The sequence below is a fragment of the Gavia stellata genome, chromosome 21 (assembly GCF_030936135.1).
Source record: "Gavia stellata isolate bGavSte3 chromosome 21, bGavSte3.hap2, whole genome shotgun sequence".
NCBI lineage: Eukaryota > Metazoa > Chordata > Aves > Gaviiformes > Gaviidae > Gavia > Gavia stellata.
In genome coordinates this window covers 14,472,487-14,487,451 of record NC_082614.1, presented here as the reverse complement: position 1 = coordinate 14,487,451, position 14,965 = coordinate 14,472,487, and the positions used below count along the sequence as shown (strand labels likewise).

General features: G+C 47.8%; 1 protein-coding gene across 1 annotated transcript; it reads left to right on the top strand.

Annotated features, from left to right (window-relative positions):
* Positions 1–210: 210 nt before the first annotated feature.
* BRAP (BRCA1 associated protein) lies at positions 211–13,962 on the top strand. The gene is made up of 12 exons (XM_059827697.1): positions 211–292; positions 519–677; positions 1,487–1,688; positions 2,485–2,674; positions 4,213–4,326; positions 4,832–4,980; positions 7,225–7,300; positions 7,942–8,080; positions 8,574–8,683; positions 10,260–10,349; positions 12,254–12,357; positions 13,602–13,962. The coding sequence occupies exons 1-12, from the start codon at positions 211–213 to the stop codon at positions 13,960–13,962; spliced, it is 1,776 nt and encodes a 591-aa protein (XP_059683680.1).
* Positions 13,963–14,965: the final 1,003 nt, after the last annotated feature.

The following is a 14,965-nucleotide window of genomic DNA, read 5'->3' as shown; positions in this document are numbered from 1 at the left end:
GAAATCTCGCGAGGAGCAGCCAGGCGCCGCTCGCAGCCCCCCGCGCTGTCCTCCTCCTCCGCCGTCGCCGCCGCTGCCTCTACGTCATTGCGTCGCCGGCGTGACCCCGGCGGGGTCAGAGGGGAAAGGTGCGGGAGGCGGAAGCGGTGCTTCATCTCCGTTGGCCTCCTCGGAGCGCGGTGGCGGCGGTGGCCTGCGGTGCCCGGGCCCATGAGCGTGTCCCTGGTGGTGATCCGGCTGGAGCTGGCCGAGCATTCGCCGCTGCCCGCGGGCTTCGCTTACAGCGCGGCTGGTGAGTCTCTCCGGTCCGGTCCGGTCCGGTCCCCTCCCACCGCGGGACTGCGCCCGGGTGCGGGTCAGCCCTCTCCGCTGTGGCGGGGGAGGGAGCTGTGCCCTGTCCGCTGTCCCCAGTTGCCCGGGTAGGGGGTCGGGGTCGTCGTCACGGTGCTGTTGGTGGGTCCCGGTACCGGGGCTCCGCTCCCGTCACCCCGTCCCAACGCCTCCGTTTTCCTGCGCAGCTCCGGAGATGGCTGCGGAGAGCACGGGGGCGGCCCCGACTGCTGTGCCGTCCTGTTTGGAGGGGAAAGGCCCCGGGGAGCGGGCGGCCATCCTCCACCAGCACCTCGGCCGCAGGGAGATGACCGACGTGATCATTGAGACCATCCAGCCGCGGCCAGGTACCGGCCTCGGGGGGAGGAAATGCCGGTTTTCGGGGCTGTGGTTGTCGCCCACCCCGCTTGTGTGGAGGTCCCGTATTGCGGACGGGGAGCGCAGCACTTCCCAGGCGCTGGCCCAGCCGGTGGCAACTGTCTGTCAGCGTGGGGATGATGGAGGGGCTGCTGGGTTTGCGGGTTTTGAGTCAGTCATGCAGTTTGGAAAACAAGTAGAGAAGTTAAGGAATGTGCGTTGGGGTCCGGATAGGAGAGCTGGTTATTCCTGGCAAACGTTTCCCACTCCATAAAGGGTTAATTTATTTTGGGCTATGCCGTGGGCCGGTCAGTGTTTTGCTTGCCAGCGTTGCTGGCCTGTAGGAATGGGACCGTTCAGCTCTGCAGATGTTTAAATGCCCCGATAGAGGGGAAGTTTCAAGACAGAAACTCCAAGTCATGTCCAATGTCCAAGCCGCCATCAGAGCAGCGCAGGAGGAGCATCCGGCTGCCACGGGGCTCTCCTCATCCCTGCTCAGCAAACCTGTCCCGGTTGCTTTGTGTTGGTGCTGGTGCCTGTTGGGATTTCACCGGGCATGGTATAAAACTCGCCTAGCTTGATCTGCAGCACCCAGGTCCTGCCAGGGGCTCGCACCGGGTGTCTGGCAGTTCTGGAGTTTCCCCTGGAACAGCAAAGATGAGAGAAGTCTCGTTCTGCTGCTTTCCAGGGTTGTAATTTGACTTCTCGGGTGCTGTTGTGTACCTGCAGGCTGTGCTTAGGGAACAGCAGATATTTCTGATGCGCCATTAGTAATGTGGAAACTTTTGATTTGTAAAAGATGAAACAAAAGCTGCCATGGAAGGAAGAAAATCTTCAGAGGCTGCATCTGCCGAGGACAAAAATAAACATGACGATCAAAGTAAAGAGCGTGAGGCTGCTCCAGACTCGCCTTCAAAACAGCTCCCTGACCAGATTTCCTTCTTCAGCGGGAATCCCTCGGTTGAAATCGTTCACGGCATTATGCATCTGTACAAAACAAAGTAAGAATGCTTGACTAATTGTAGCTCTAGTGGGAACAGTGCTCCTGAATAATGCCGCCAGCCGGAAGGATGAGTCTGTCACCCTGGGGCTGTTGCTCCTGAGGTGGGACAAACAGGAAAGGTGACTCGCACCTGGGAGGGCAGACGGTGCGGTGCTTTAATGGTGGAGCGTGAGACTGGCCCTGGTCTCCCAGCTGCCGGTGATGCCGCTCCAGGGGGAGAGGGCTTGTGCCGGGGGCTGTAAGAGCATAAGACTAATGCAGGTTCCTGAAAAATGACGTTAGAAAGCAGCTTCTCAAGGGATCCCACAATTAAATTGTCATCTCTGGGATCCCGGCAGCAGGCCTCAGGAGCTGTCTGAAGCGGGAGGTTTCATCCCGTATTTCAGGGATTACAATTCCACACCATTCCTCTATAATTGTGTGAGAACTTTCATTTCAAAATGGGCATTTGAAATAGTAACAAACATTGCTCACTTGTTCTTGGAATGCTTCTGAGCATCTGTGGCTTGCCAACTTCAACTGCTTTTATAGGAAAACAGATGTCAAATTATTCCTGACAAAACCATTGTTTATTGGAGCTGCCCAGTTTAATCCTTTGCCAAAGAGTAATAGTTTCATGTGGGTACGCTGGATGCTTACCGTAACCCCTTGCTTCTCTTTCTTAATACTTACAAATGTGCAAAAGGGGTTTAAGATCGACAATGAAGCTATTGTGGTAACCGCGGCTGTTGGAAGTGTGATGTGCCTTTGTTCTCTCTGAAATGACATGAAGTTGTGTCACTGTTGCCTTACAGCAAGATGACGTCTTTAAAAGAGGACGTAAGGCGCAGCGCCATGCTGTGTATCCTCACGGTCCCTGCTACGATGACCAGTCATGACCTGATGAAGTTTGTGGCTTCCTTCTACGAAGTAATTGAGCACATGAAAATCATCCGAGATTCCACTCCAAACCAGTACATGGTGCTGATAAAGTTTAGCTCGCAGGTAAGAGCTGTAAGTCCCTTTGCTGTAGAAAGCACTGCCCTGTCGTATACAGCTGCTGTTTACGAGTGCTGTCTGGCTTCACCGGCCAGCTGTTAGCCAGGATTGCACTTTACCCTCGGAGAAACAGTCCTGTCCTATTGCCCAGAGCTTTCCCAGGGCTGCTGACTAGGATTAGTCCCACACCTTGACCTGGAGGCAAGTGTCTGCCATGTTCTAGCTGTCCTGTTTCTTGCTGGCAGGGTGTTTAAAAAATATATTAAGGATACACGGTTCTCTGCTGTCTCAGAGCTTATTCAGAAAAGAGAGGGGTGCGTTGTACTGTGCTGAACAGAAGGGACCCAGCTGGTGGGGCTTCGTTTGCGTTTTGGGAAAGACTTCTTCAGCTTTTCTGAGGAGCTGGGTGGTCTCCCAGCCACTGCCAGTACTGTGTGAAAAGGACAGTCACCCCCAAAACCGAGAGTCTAAGGGATGAATTGATAACCAGATAACACAGTTTGCTGCTCACAAGTGGTCTTGAACTCTGTAGCTTTAAGCATTCCCCCTGCCGATTCTTGTGTGGAGCCTCTCACTTGTACCTTCTTTTCTCCCAACTGCAAATGACTTACTCAGGGGTTGGGGGAGAGGTTTCTCCCAGCTGTGAATGTTGCGGGAGGTATTTCCCCTGCCTGTTGTACAGATGCAGTATTTGTGTGCGTTTTGTGCTATTTGCAGTAGTTGCAAAGATGCATTTTTGTATATCGCTGTATCAAATCACATGGGCAAATACCTAGCGCTAAACAGCCTTGCAGCAAATCCATAAACTTGTACTCAATTCACCCTGAAATTCCTGTTTCTTAGGAAATTCCCTGAAGCCCTGTTCCCCAGTGACCCCTAATGGCTGTGTCTGCAGGTAGCAAAAGCAAATCTCACGGGCCTTTATCCTTCTGACTGGAGTGACCAGGAATGTGGGAATTTGGCATTCAGCTAACTTGCCTCAATCTGGTGTGATCGTTTCTGAGCGAAAGGGTTTGGGGAGGTTACTGAGTGAAAATGGATGATTTATTTGACAGGTTTTGTTTTGGTTCTGCCCCTTTGCAAGTGACTCTCGGGCCCAGCTCAGAGCATGCCTGAATTGTAACCAGTGAAATGGATCCTTTCCCACTGTTAAATTGTTGTTCCTTTCCCTGACACAAGTATCAGTGGCCTGCAATGTGGCCCTCTTACATTTTTGCAGAGACCAAATTTGCTTTGCAAATGCACCGAAATTGCTGACAAAGGGCAAAACAGATGTTGAAGGGAAATCCGTTATTCCTGCTGAATGCTCAAATATCAGAGTAGCTGTCACTGCTGTGAACTTCACTTCTTGTCTTCAAGTGGTAACGCTGAACCCAGTGCCAAGATACAATGCCTGCTGGCAGGAGCTGACTGTTTGAAATATCTCCTCTGGTATTACAGGGCTTGGTGGAGGGGAGAAGAGAGGATGCAGCAGCTTACTCCTCCTTGGTTGTATCAGCTGAGACTTTTCTCTTTTTAACTGGCTCCCTTTGTTTTGTGCATAGGCTGATGCAGATAGCTTTTATATGGCATGCAATGGCCGGCAGTTCAATTCTATAGAGGAGGATGTTTGCCAGCTGGTGTACGTGGAAAGGGCTGAAGTCTTCAAATCAGAAGATGTAAGTTTGATTTGTTTTGTTTTCCCTGCACTTCAGAGAATTTTAACGGGATTATTTGGACTGGGCAGAATGCTGCAAGAACTGCTTAACTGCATCAACCCAACCCCCGTTTCCCATTCCAGTGCTGTTTCTACTCGGGAGAGTTTGTTTGGTGACTTCATGGGCTTCGTGCCTCGCCACTGCAGCGTCTCTGACCTAAACCTGCCGTGGGCAGTAGATCTAGTGAATCCAGAAAACAGAATGGGGTTGTGGCAGATGCAGCAGCCGCGCTGAGCCCGTGCTGTGATGAGGATCCTGGCTGCGGTCTACTGAATGTTGTGGATCACTTTCTTTTTTTCTTTATAAATTTCTAACCACTGTGTAGACTCACAGGATTACTTTGTAGTATTTTTGTACCCTAGTGCCAGCACAAATGGGAGAGAAGTTTGACTTTTTCTTTTGCAGGTGCTTAATTTATGGTGATTGGAAGGTGCTGAGCAAATTGTCTCTGCTTGTTCTTTTGAAGGGGGCCAGCCTGCCTGTGATGGATCTGACGGAGCTTCCGAAGTGCACAGTGTGCCTGGAGAGGATGGATGAGTCCGTGAACGGGATCCTTACCACGCTGTGTAACCACAGCTTTCATAGCCAGTGTCTGCAGCGGTGGGAGGACACCACGTAAGAGGCTTTTCTTTATTTCCACATCTAAAACTCTGTTTTGAGTGTGGTGGTTATATGCTGACAAGACTGGTTTTGCTCATCAGAGTGTGGGGGCAGGAGTTACTGCAAGTTCTAATGCTCTTCATTTCCCGTTAAGGGGCTCCCAGAGAGAAATCTCCCCGCCAAAAGTAATTGAACAACGTTTCCTGTGGGCCTCACTGCTAAGGCAGGAGGGGAGTTGTAAAGTAATGCTGGTTATTTTAAAATATTGTAGGATAAAAACACTGGGGCAAACGGCATTGGATGCACACACAGTCCTGTTTCACTCAGTCTTGTGTGTCTGCTCGGTCATTCGTTTTCTCAGTATAACTGAGGCTGTGTTGTAGACAGATCTGCACATCTGGCTGGCGCTTAGGAATCCTTTTGGGAGCCCTGCAGCCTTGCTGTCTTTCTTAGATGCTGGGAGAGGATGAAGGAGAGCTGGGCAAGAGCAGCTGTGCAGGGGGGGACAGGACTGGAAAGCGAGACGGAAGGGAGGCAGGGAAGGAAGGGATGATGACAGGATCACTCGGTAAATCGGGAAAGGGAGGCAGCTGCTCTAGACAGGCTGTGTTATTCAGGGTGGGTATGGGCTGAGTGATGGGAGGCCATGTCACTGCCTCAGGGAGACTGTCTGCAGCACTGGGCAGGGCTGGGGGTTGGACCTGCCTCTGTCCTTAAAGCAGCTCTTCTTTTAGCTACTGCTAACCCTTTCCTGTTCTTGCTGTTACCATCCTGCACATTCCTGTAGATGGGGATTTCAGTGGGTCTGAGCTCCTGACTGCAGAGCCCTGGACTGGCACCCAGGTGCTGCTATCAGTTGTGTGTATTTTGCATTCTTCTGGACACTGTTTGCTGTTTTACTGCACATCAGGCAGTCACAGATACTGCAGCAGAAGGCTTCCCATCTTCACTGTGTTTTCTCCTCTGTCACTGGTACCCCTGATTGCCTGATTCTCTGGTGGAGCGTGAGGAAAATTTTAGCCCTCTGTATGTCATTTGTCAGCCAAAGTAACAGAACCTCAGTAAGATTAATCAGATTTGTAGCTATTCAAGTTTATGGGCTGCTTTGCTCCGTAAATCAAAACCAGTTTAAATTTGAAGCAGTGGAGCTTAGCCAGTGTAGGAGCAAGATCCAAAATAGCACTTAAATATCTAATATACAATTTAAGCAGAACTTATGCTTCCAGTCTAGAAGAATGATAAAAGAAAATCCCTGTCCACTTTACTTAGGCGCCATGGAGGCTGTAAGTGCCTGAATTTGTATAGAAAGCTGACTGCAATCCAATTGTCCCCTCCCTTAAATATTTCTGTAGCGTATCCAGCAGCTAATGAAAAATACATAAACAGTCCTGGCAACGGGAAACACAGCCTCAGATACCCCACTCCGTAGCTGAGCTTCTAGTGCCTAGGGTCTGGAAAAAGATTCCTTCTGGTGTGGGTCTTCTGTCTTTCTGGCAGCAGAGTGGTATAGTTTCAAAAGAAATGATAGCGGGGTGCCTGCTATGGATTCTTTTAGGGTACAGTTATGGGATGTTCTTCCTGGAAGGGCTGAGACTGAATCCGTTGCGTTGGGGTGAGATTGAAGCATCTCCTCATCTCCTTAGGGTTGTTTTAAGTACTAAGGTATGTTTGCAAAGTGTAGGTACCTCCCTCTGTTACTGGGCTGTCCTCAGCAGCGTGTAGTTACAGCGTCCTTCCACGACAGTGTGGAGCTGCTGCATAAAACCCTGCAGGTAATGGAGAACTGAAGATGTCAGTTGGCAGCAGTCCGGAGGAGCAGTGTTTAGAGATGTGTAACACATCTATACAAGTGCTTCTTGCAATGTTTATTGCTGAGGCAGGGAAGTGTTTCCTGAGCTCGGTCGTGGCTTCTTTTTGCTTACTGGCAGAGGCTGAGGTTGCTGGCAGCCCCACTGAGGCTTTTGGTTGCAGATGTTCTCTACACCTGGACTGCAGCAAAACCAGATCAGGCTGAGACTGTGAAATGGCTTCAGAAGAACTGTTCTTTGTTCGTTTGTCACTTGCTGGCTTTAAAAACAGTAGCCTTGTGTGGAATGGAGGCAAATTTGAGTGGGGTAAACGTGAGCTGAGAGAAGTGCGCACATAAGGAGCGTCCCACTGCATAAGGCATTTACTTTGAGCTCTCTGGCTCTTTTTTTAATTACTGTAATATTAAGATGGAGCTCCTTGTGTCTAATCACGATGTTTATTGCCCTCTAGGTGTCCTGTCTGCAGATACTGCCAAACGCCTGAGCCAGTGGAAGAGAACAAGTGTTTTGAGTGTGGAGTTCAAGAAGTAAGTAGGTGGGTGGATGGTGAGTGAGATCCAGACTAGATCTGACTGCACAGCTGCTCCAATTGCTTTTGGGGTTAATTCTGTGGCTGTTTTTAGGCTGATTGTGCCAGTCAGTGGTGTATCTGCTTTCCTTTTGAGCTGGAATCAGTACTGGGAAGGGATCTTATCTCCCAGATTTCCTGTTCTGACAAATATTTCTGATTCTTAGAAAGAAGTGTTAGCGCATAAGCTGATCAGAGCGTGCGTAATGAGTATGACAGGAGGCAGCTAAACTAACACTGAAATTGGTGGTCCCTTCTGGTCTGTGCTCTTCAGAGCTTGCTTTTGTGGTCCTGCTGAGGTCCCTCATTCATTAGTCAAGGCCATTCTTCTATCCATACTTGTGGTAATCTATCAATGTGCCCAGGACCTGCAGGCTTGTAATTGGCTTGAATGAGCAGGTACCTCCTTCCCTTTAGCCCTCCAGCTGAGCAAGGCTTCAAAGAAGGAGGGGGAAAAGCAAACACTGTTTGCTTTTTAAGGAAGTGGCTGGTTGTACACAGCATCAGTAGGCCATTGGTGTCAGATCACGCTTTCTCAAAGCACCGATACCGCCTGCTTGACTGTGTTGTATGTACAGAGCTTTCTCATTCTGTTGACAGAACCTTTGGATCTGCTTAATATGTGGGCACATAGGCTGTGGCCGGTACGTGAGTCGACACGCTTACAAACACTTTGAGGAGACCCAGCACACCTACGCAATGCAGTTGACCAACCACAGAGTCTGGGATTATGCTGGAGGTAAGCGCTCTGTCTTCCCCTCTTGTAGGATGACCTTGTGTGTAAAACAGCTTTCAGGACCCCTTAGTAAGAGTACTTGTGGTAGAGTTTGCTTGGAGATTAAGGGGTTTGCATCTGCACTAATACTTTGTCTTTTGGGAACATCCATCTCCTCTCTAATAGCAGTTTTCGTGGGTCTGCAGCAGATGGAGGAGGGAGAACATGATTTTGTAATGAACCGGGGCGGTCCTGTAGTCTCTGTGGAATGTGTTTGTTACTCCCTTTCCATCAATTTGCCCTGAGGTATGGGAATGGGCTGTTGTAATAAATATCCTGTAAGGTGTCTGTGCGTAGTCTGCTAAATAACAAATACATCTGTTGTTGGCTTTCTGCCTTGCTAATACGCTGTTGCAGCAGTCTGCATGGTTAATTGTGCTGCATAAAGTATTTCCACTGGTGTCAACCTGGGTGTTCTTAAGCTAAAACTCCCTGTGGTTGAATTTTCTCTCTTCAGATAACTACGTCCATCGACTGGTTGCAAGTAAAACTGATGGGAAGATAGTTCAGTATGAATGCGAGGGAGATATGTGTCAGGAAGAGAAAATTGATGCCTTACAATTAGAGGTAAATATTTTGGCTTGTTGGACTCTGCATTGTGCTCCTGTGTGGAAGTGTGTCAAATCCAGATACGACTACAGGACAATTATGCAGCAGACCTGCTCCCTGCATGTAGGCAATCATCTTCAGGCAGAAGCAGGATGGTTTTACTGCTTTTTGGGTTTGTTTGTTTTTTTTTTTTTAAAACTCTTCTTGGCTCTGCAGAGCCAATGCAGCTCTGTGTAAGCTGTTGCAGTTTCATCCTGCGTTCACCGGTAGACTGAAGATTAGCTGGTTACGCTGCTACAAACACTCAGTTCATTGGAGAGAGAAATGGGTCCGAATGCCCAGACTTGCTCACCAGACCCTTCCTAGTGCAGCTGTGACTTGGCTTAAGAGCCAGGATGTGTAAGGAACTGCCAATTTGAGTAGTTTAGCTTGTAAGCTGAACAAGTATATAGGAATCCATAGCTGTGTGCTTACCTTGGCTATCAAAGAAAACCGACAGGCTTATCTGATACCAGCCCTGTTCTGCTCCCTTGTCTTGAAGAGATAATGATTATTTTGTACCTGTTGGCCAGCTTCCCCTATCCTAACTAGAAGGGTAAAGGAGAGAAGCTCAAAATTACGGCTCCACTGAGCAGATATACTGCAGCATGATTTCAGCTGCATTAGGCACAAGGGTATCTGAGGAGGAACAGCCCACAGAGACCAGACTTTGTAAGCTTATTGCTCAAATAAATTTTTGGTTGCTTTTCTGTACATTTTCTGAGTAACACTTACATGCTAAAACAGCTATTTTTAACCCTTTTTTTCTGAGAGGTTGGTGCTTAAAGTACGTAAGACCTCTCTATCTAGCTTACGAAATCTAAATGTTTCTAGGGAGGATTAATTTGGCAGTGTATTTTGGCGCTCTTATATTACTGAGATTGTTCCATGCTTTTTACACGTTTAATTCTGTAGTGAATGCCTAATTTGGTGCTTATTAGCATGATGATAAGAAATGATCACGTTTTCCAACCTTCTCATAACTCATTTGCAGAACCAGGAGGGAATAGATGGGATGTAAGGCATAGATCCTTGTTCAGATGCCAAAATAACATTGGAATGGGCCGTACTTGCTGGAGAACAGTAATTGTGAATAGTTATACACAGCTGAGGATGCTTTCCCAGAGGCGTTCTTACCATGAAGCTAGATACGCGCATTTACCCTTCTGCCTTGGGTTTTGGGCTGTGAATGGGGATCTTGGCAACTCAGTCTTTGGGATCTCGGACTCTCATGACAGGGATGCTTTATGCTTCGTTTTTCTGTGGAGCATAAAACTTACAGAGATCTATTGCTACTACAATGAAAAATCTGTCTTGTCTTTAAGAAGTTCTTGGCATGATCCTGGGTACGGCTTGGCGGAACTTTTTCTTGATCCTTGCTGTTGTGCTCTAAAGGCTTTCCTTGACGTCAAAAAACCAAGTGATTTGGTTTTGAAATCAAATTGGTGAAACACGTCTGCTGGATCTGCAGTTTGCACATATGTTCTGAATGGCCTGTATGCTCGATTTCATCTGATTAAGTTGACTGTTCTGTGTATATCTTCTGTGTTTATAGTACTCATATTTGCTAACAAGCCAGCTGGAATCTCAGCGAATCTATTGGGAAAACAAGATTGTCCGAATAGAAAAGGATACGGCTGAAGAGGTGAGCTCTGCTCTGGGCATGTGTGAAACTGCTGAAACAGGCCCCCGGACACTGCTCACTTAAATGGGAGATGGAGCTGTTCAGTCTCTCGTACAGCCTGAACGTTGCGTGACGTGGCCTCGCATAGCCTGTTTCGCTGCCAGCTGAGAAAATTGGCTCCGAGATGTATCCCTTATCTCGATGCTCAGATCTAGCAATTTGCTGCTCAGTGGTGCAGAAGTAGGTAGATTGCCACCTAGATTGAAGGTTGATTTAAATGTGCTGCTCAGGAAACTGCAGCAGTGGTGAAAACAAGTCCGTGCTGCTGCAGGATCCCTGCTTGCTGATGCCATCCATCTCACACTGACGTGTATCTCTAGGGAAGGTTAGTGTAGCATAGACAATATGACTTTAATTTGCTCGGCTGCAGAAAGTGGAAGCTGTCTTTCTGCTCCAAATGCGTATTGATTTGCCCTTTCTTTTTGATCCCCTATTTCTCCTCATCACCCTTTGGGAAAAGTTCAGAGTCTCCTCCTATAAAGCATTCTGTAGGCAGGACTGCTTCAAAATGTCATGAGCAAAAATCCAGTGAGACTATTTTAATGCTTTTCACTCTACATAGATCCTTTCAACTAGGTTTAAAGTGAGTCAGGATTTAGGGCTGAGTCCTTAACTGAACTTTCTGCATGACTTCTAATTAACCATTTAGTATCTACAGTTAAGTAGCGTCATAAAAGTGGAAATTATGACTGTTGAAATAGTGGTCATTGACCTTGGTCTAAAGAAATCTTATGGAGGGCCCTGAAAGGGAAAAGATATAGCGAAAACTATCTTGCACATGACCAGGAAACATGATCCACAGAGCACCTTCAGATTGAAACGACTATGATATATGCCCCAAATGTGGTTGCATGTTTAAAGATCCTTACAATTTTATTCATGGCACTCGCTCCATGTAAGTCTTGTCTGGATCAGTGCCACTATGCAGTGTATGCCTTTATCAGAGCTCAGGCTACTTCCCCAAATTAACCATCAGCTGCATAAACATTCAGTGATTAAGGCTGGAAGGCTTAAAACCTGCTCTGCATTGACTCTGGCATCAGTGAAGGCTCCGTATGTGCTGACACTGACATTTATCCAGGTTGCTCCTCCAGGAGAGCATTTTTCCTTTAAATTCCTCTCTCCACTACATGCAAGCATGCTTTTGACACTAATATAGGGGAAACAAGTATTTCTGTCTATAAATCTCATGTAAGTCTTATGTTAGAGCTTTTGATGTGTTCTGTGTAGTACCTAGAGAAGGAGGGCTTGGTTTTCTTCAGCAGTAGCAGTCTTGACTTGTGAAGTAGAGGGGAAGAGGAAGCCAACGTACGTGTGTTTCTGTTTGCGTTTTGCATGAGTAAGATATTCGTGTCAGTAGGTCAGTGCCTTATGACAGCAAGCTGCTGAGTCAGTGCTGAGCAAAGTAGCATGTTCATTTTCAGACTTTGACTATACTTATTTGAGGTTTAATTTAAAATGAGCAGAAGCCCGACATTGTAAAGCCTTAAGATGGAAATTTAAGATTGCTGTCAGATACAAAAAAGTCTGAGAGAATGGCTAAATGAATGCTTAACTGCAGTCAATAAGAAGTTAAGGCCTGGGTGCAGCTTTTGTTTGAATGGGGTGCCTGGCACAGATTTGCAGCCTGAGTTGCTGTTCTGTGTGAGCAGCTTCCACGGCAACGTGGTTCCTCGTTGGGGAACTGCGAACTGTAAATGCAGAGGGTCTTCGTCAAAATTAAGCCTTTTCTTGACTCAAAGCTTTTGCTTACCTGGACGTAGTAATCGGTCAAAGTCTAGAAACCACTCCAGAAAAATGAATGTCATAATGAAAGTGTACAGGACTTTGATCTCTTTGAAATGCCTGTGTGTTTGTTTTTACAGATTAACAACATGAAGACCAAATTTAAAGAGACCATTGAGAAGTGTGACAGTCTGGAACAGAGGCTGAATGACTTGCTCAAAGAAAAGCAGTCTGTCGAAAGGAAGTGGGTACCGCTGCCAGGTTTAGTCCCATGCAGCCATTAAAACTCCGCACGCTAACATCCAAAAAGAAAAAAAAATCTTGCTATTCCTGGGCAATTTTGAGCTATTTAAACTGGTATACTGAGAACACAGCTTATTTTAAAAAAAGCTCTCATTTCTGTAGGTGTTCACAAATTGAAAGTGCCCGTTGAGTGGAACACAGCTTTTGGGCTCTCAGCTGTTTTTACATGGGCTGCATATTTAGCATTCAGCAATCCTTCCTCTGCCTGCTCAGAAGCAGACGCCGGTCTGTTTGACAATTGGCGGATACATCCAAAGAGAAGAAAGGCAGCTCAACAGAGGCATCTCACCCAGCACAGAGGAAAACATAGATCTTGGGAAGAGCCTAGATGAGAGATGTTAAGCATGGGGAACTGTGCAGATCAGTGTGTTCCGGCTCCCCGGGGGGGTCTGCGTGCTCCCTTCCTCCTAAGTCCCCAGGCCCCGGGCACTGCTGCCTCTCCAGCTGTCCCGGTTGGAGCAGGGAACCCAGGCTAGTGAGCCGTGGTTCATGCAGCTCACCTTGATGAGTGGAAAGGAGTCTCTGTATGATGCCAGCAAACTTTCAGGGCCAAAGCACTGAGTTGTTAGGAGCAGGGAAGCACTGTCTGTGAAACGCGAGGCTACTGATATCCTCCTTGGAGCATCTTGCTTCCAAGTCAAGTGGTACCTTTAGGGTCTTGTACTCGGAGTGTGGTGGGAACCAGCATCTGGGAGTCCCTGATTGTCCTTAGCTCTCTAAGGACCGCCTGTAATCTCTGTGCCCTTTTCGGCACCTATTCCACCTGTTCAAGGTTACAGTCCCGTGCCCCCACCCACGCCCTGTCTGTTGCCTCTGTTGGCCTTTGGTACAAGATGGAATTGCCCAACTTGCAAGGGAAAGGATTCTCCTGGGTTATGCGGTTGGAGGGACAAAGGAAGGGATTCTGCTTCACAGCATCCTATTCCATATGCAGGTAACACCATGCAGACAAGCAGGTGCTAGCAAGCCTTAAGCTGTATAGAAAATCCTGGGGGGATTTCAGAGTCCTCTTGGGTTGCCTCCCCGTGCCCGTCTTTTGCCAGAAAACCAAGTTCCAGGTGGTCTTGGTAGAGCTGGGGACAGCTGGGGGGCAGTTGCCCTGAAGGACTGGAAATAAAAAGGATGCTATGGTGTTTGATCTTGGTGTAGCGCACTGCTTTCCTGACTTGTGCTTCTATTTGTAAGGTGTTCTCAGCTGAACAACAAAGTGGCTAAACTTTCCAACGAGCTGAAGGAGGAGCAAGAACTGAATAAGTGTTTGCGAGCGAATCAAGCCTTGCTTCAGAACAAACTAAAGGAGGAGGAGAGAGTGCTAAAGGAAACCTGCGAACAGAAGGACCTGCAGATCTCCGAGATCCAGGAGCAGTTGCGGGATGTCATGTTCTACTTAGAGACGCAACAAAAAATCAATCACCTCCCAGCTGAGACCCGACAGGAGATTCAGGAAGGACAGATCAATATTGCAGTGGCATCTTCTGCCAGTTCCTCCACGGCAGGCACGGGCAAACCTTCTTCCAGGAGAGGCCGTGGCAAGAGGGGCAAATGAAAATCGGAATGCCCTGCTCCCATCCTGCAACTGGCCGTGCTGGTGGTAGGCCAGGCTCACCTCTCGGGACCCTGGCTGGGAACACCCAGTTCACTAAAGCTCAGCTAGAAATTGTCTTCAGAGCTGCTCATAAAACTGGCTGCCAGTCAGTGGAGGTGTCTGTGGTATTTAAAAGCATTTCACTGCACTATTTAGCTATTTTTAGGCAGATCTTAATGACCATCTTGCCTTCCTACCTTTCAAAGCCCCTCCTATCACGCATTTGACTTTCTTCTCGGAGAGTGTACTGTTTTGGGGTGGGTGGGTGTGTACGTGTTAAACATGGCATTCCCTAAGGGGATGCTGTAGAGTAGGCTAGGCCCAGTGTGTAAGGCTTCTCCAGTTCTTCTCCTGGATTAAAAGTATTCTCAACTAAGAAATGATTTTATTTAAGAAACAGTGTAAATTAGATTATATACATCTCCTTTTAGTACGCGCAGTCCTGACGCTGCAGAACTGCTAGTGCAGGAGTAGAACTGTGGTTTGGAAATAAAAAGGAGTGAGGTGTGGAAAATAAACCATCTTGGTGGTGTAAGAAATAAAATGAGTCCTAAAGGCTTGTAATCTGGGATATTAAACGCTTTAAGGGACTTTGCTACTATCTGTTTCTTCATTTTAAAGATGGCCTTTGAAAGGCTAGTGCTGGCTGCCTTTGGGGCAGAAAACATGAAAAGTTTTATATTCTGGAAACTGTTTAACATGGTTATTTTACAGGCATTTCTACAAATTAGAGCCATCTTTGCAAAGACTGGTACACGTCACGTATTAACAGCTGCCACAGTGTTCCAGTCCTCCTGAAGCAGGGCGCGTGTGTGTTCCCTCCGTGAGCTGTGCTCGGCATGTGTTGGCGTAAGCTCCAGTGCCGCAATCCTCAAAGCGAGGTGAGGAGAATGACTAACGCAGCGTTTTAAAAACTGTCCCTACATGCCTGTACCCAGCCTTTGCTGCGGCTGCCGCGCTCGGG

Coding starts and splice junctions, on each gene's coding strand:
- BRAP (XM_059827697.1), top strand. CDS start 211: ATGAGCGTGTCCCTGGTGGTGATCCGGCTGGAGCTGGCCGAGCATTCG. Junction 4,981..7,224: donor CAGCGGTGGGAGGACACCAC/GTAAGAGGCTTT, acceptor ATTGCCCTCTAG/GTGTCCTGTCTGCAGATACT. Junction 7,301..7,941: donor TTGAGTGTGGAGTTCAAGAA/GTAAGTAGGTGG, acceptor TTCTGTTGACAG/AACCTTTGGATCTGCTTAAT.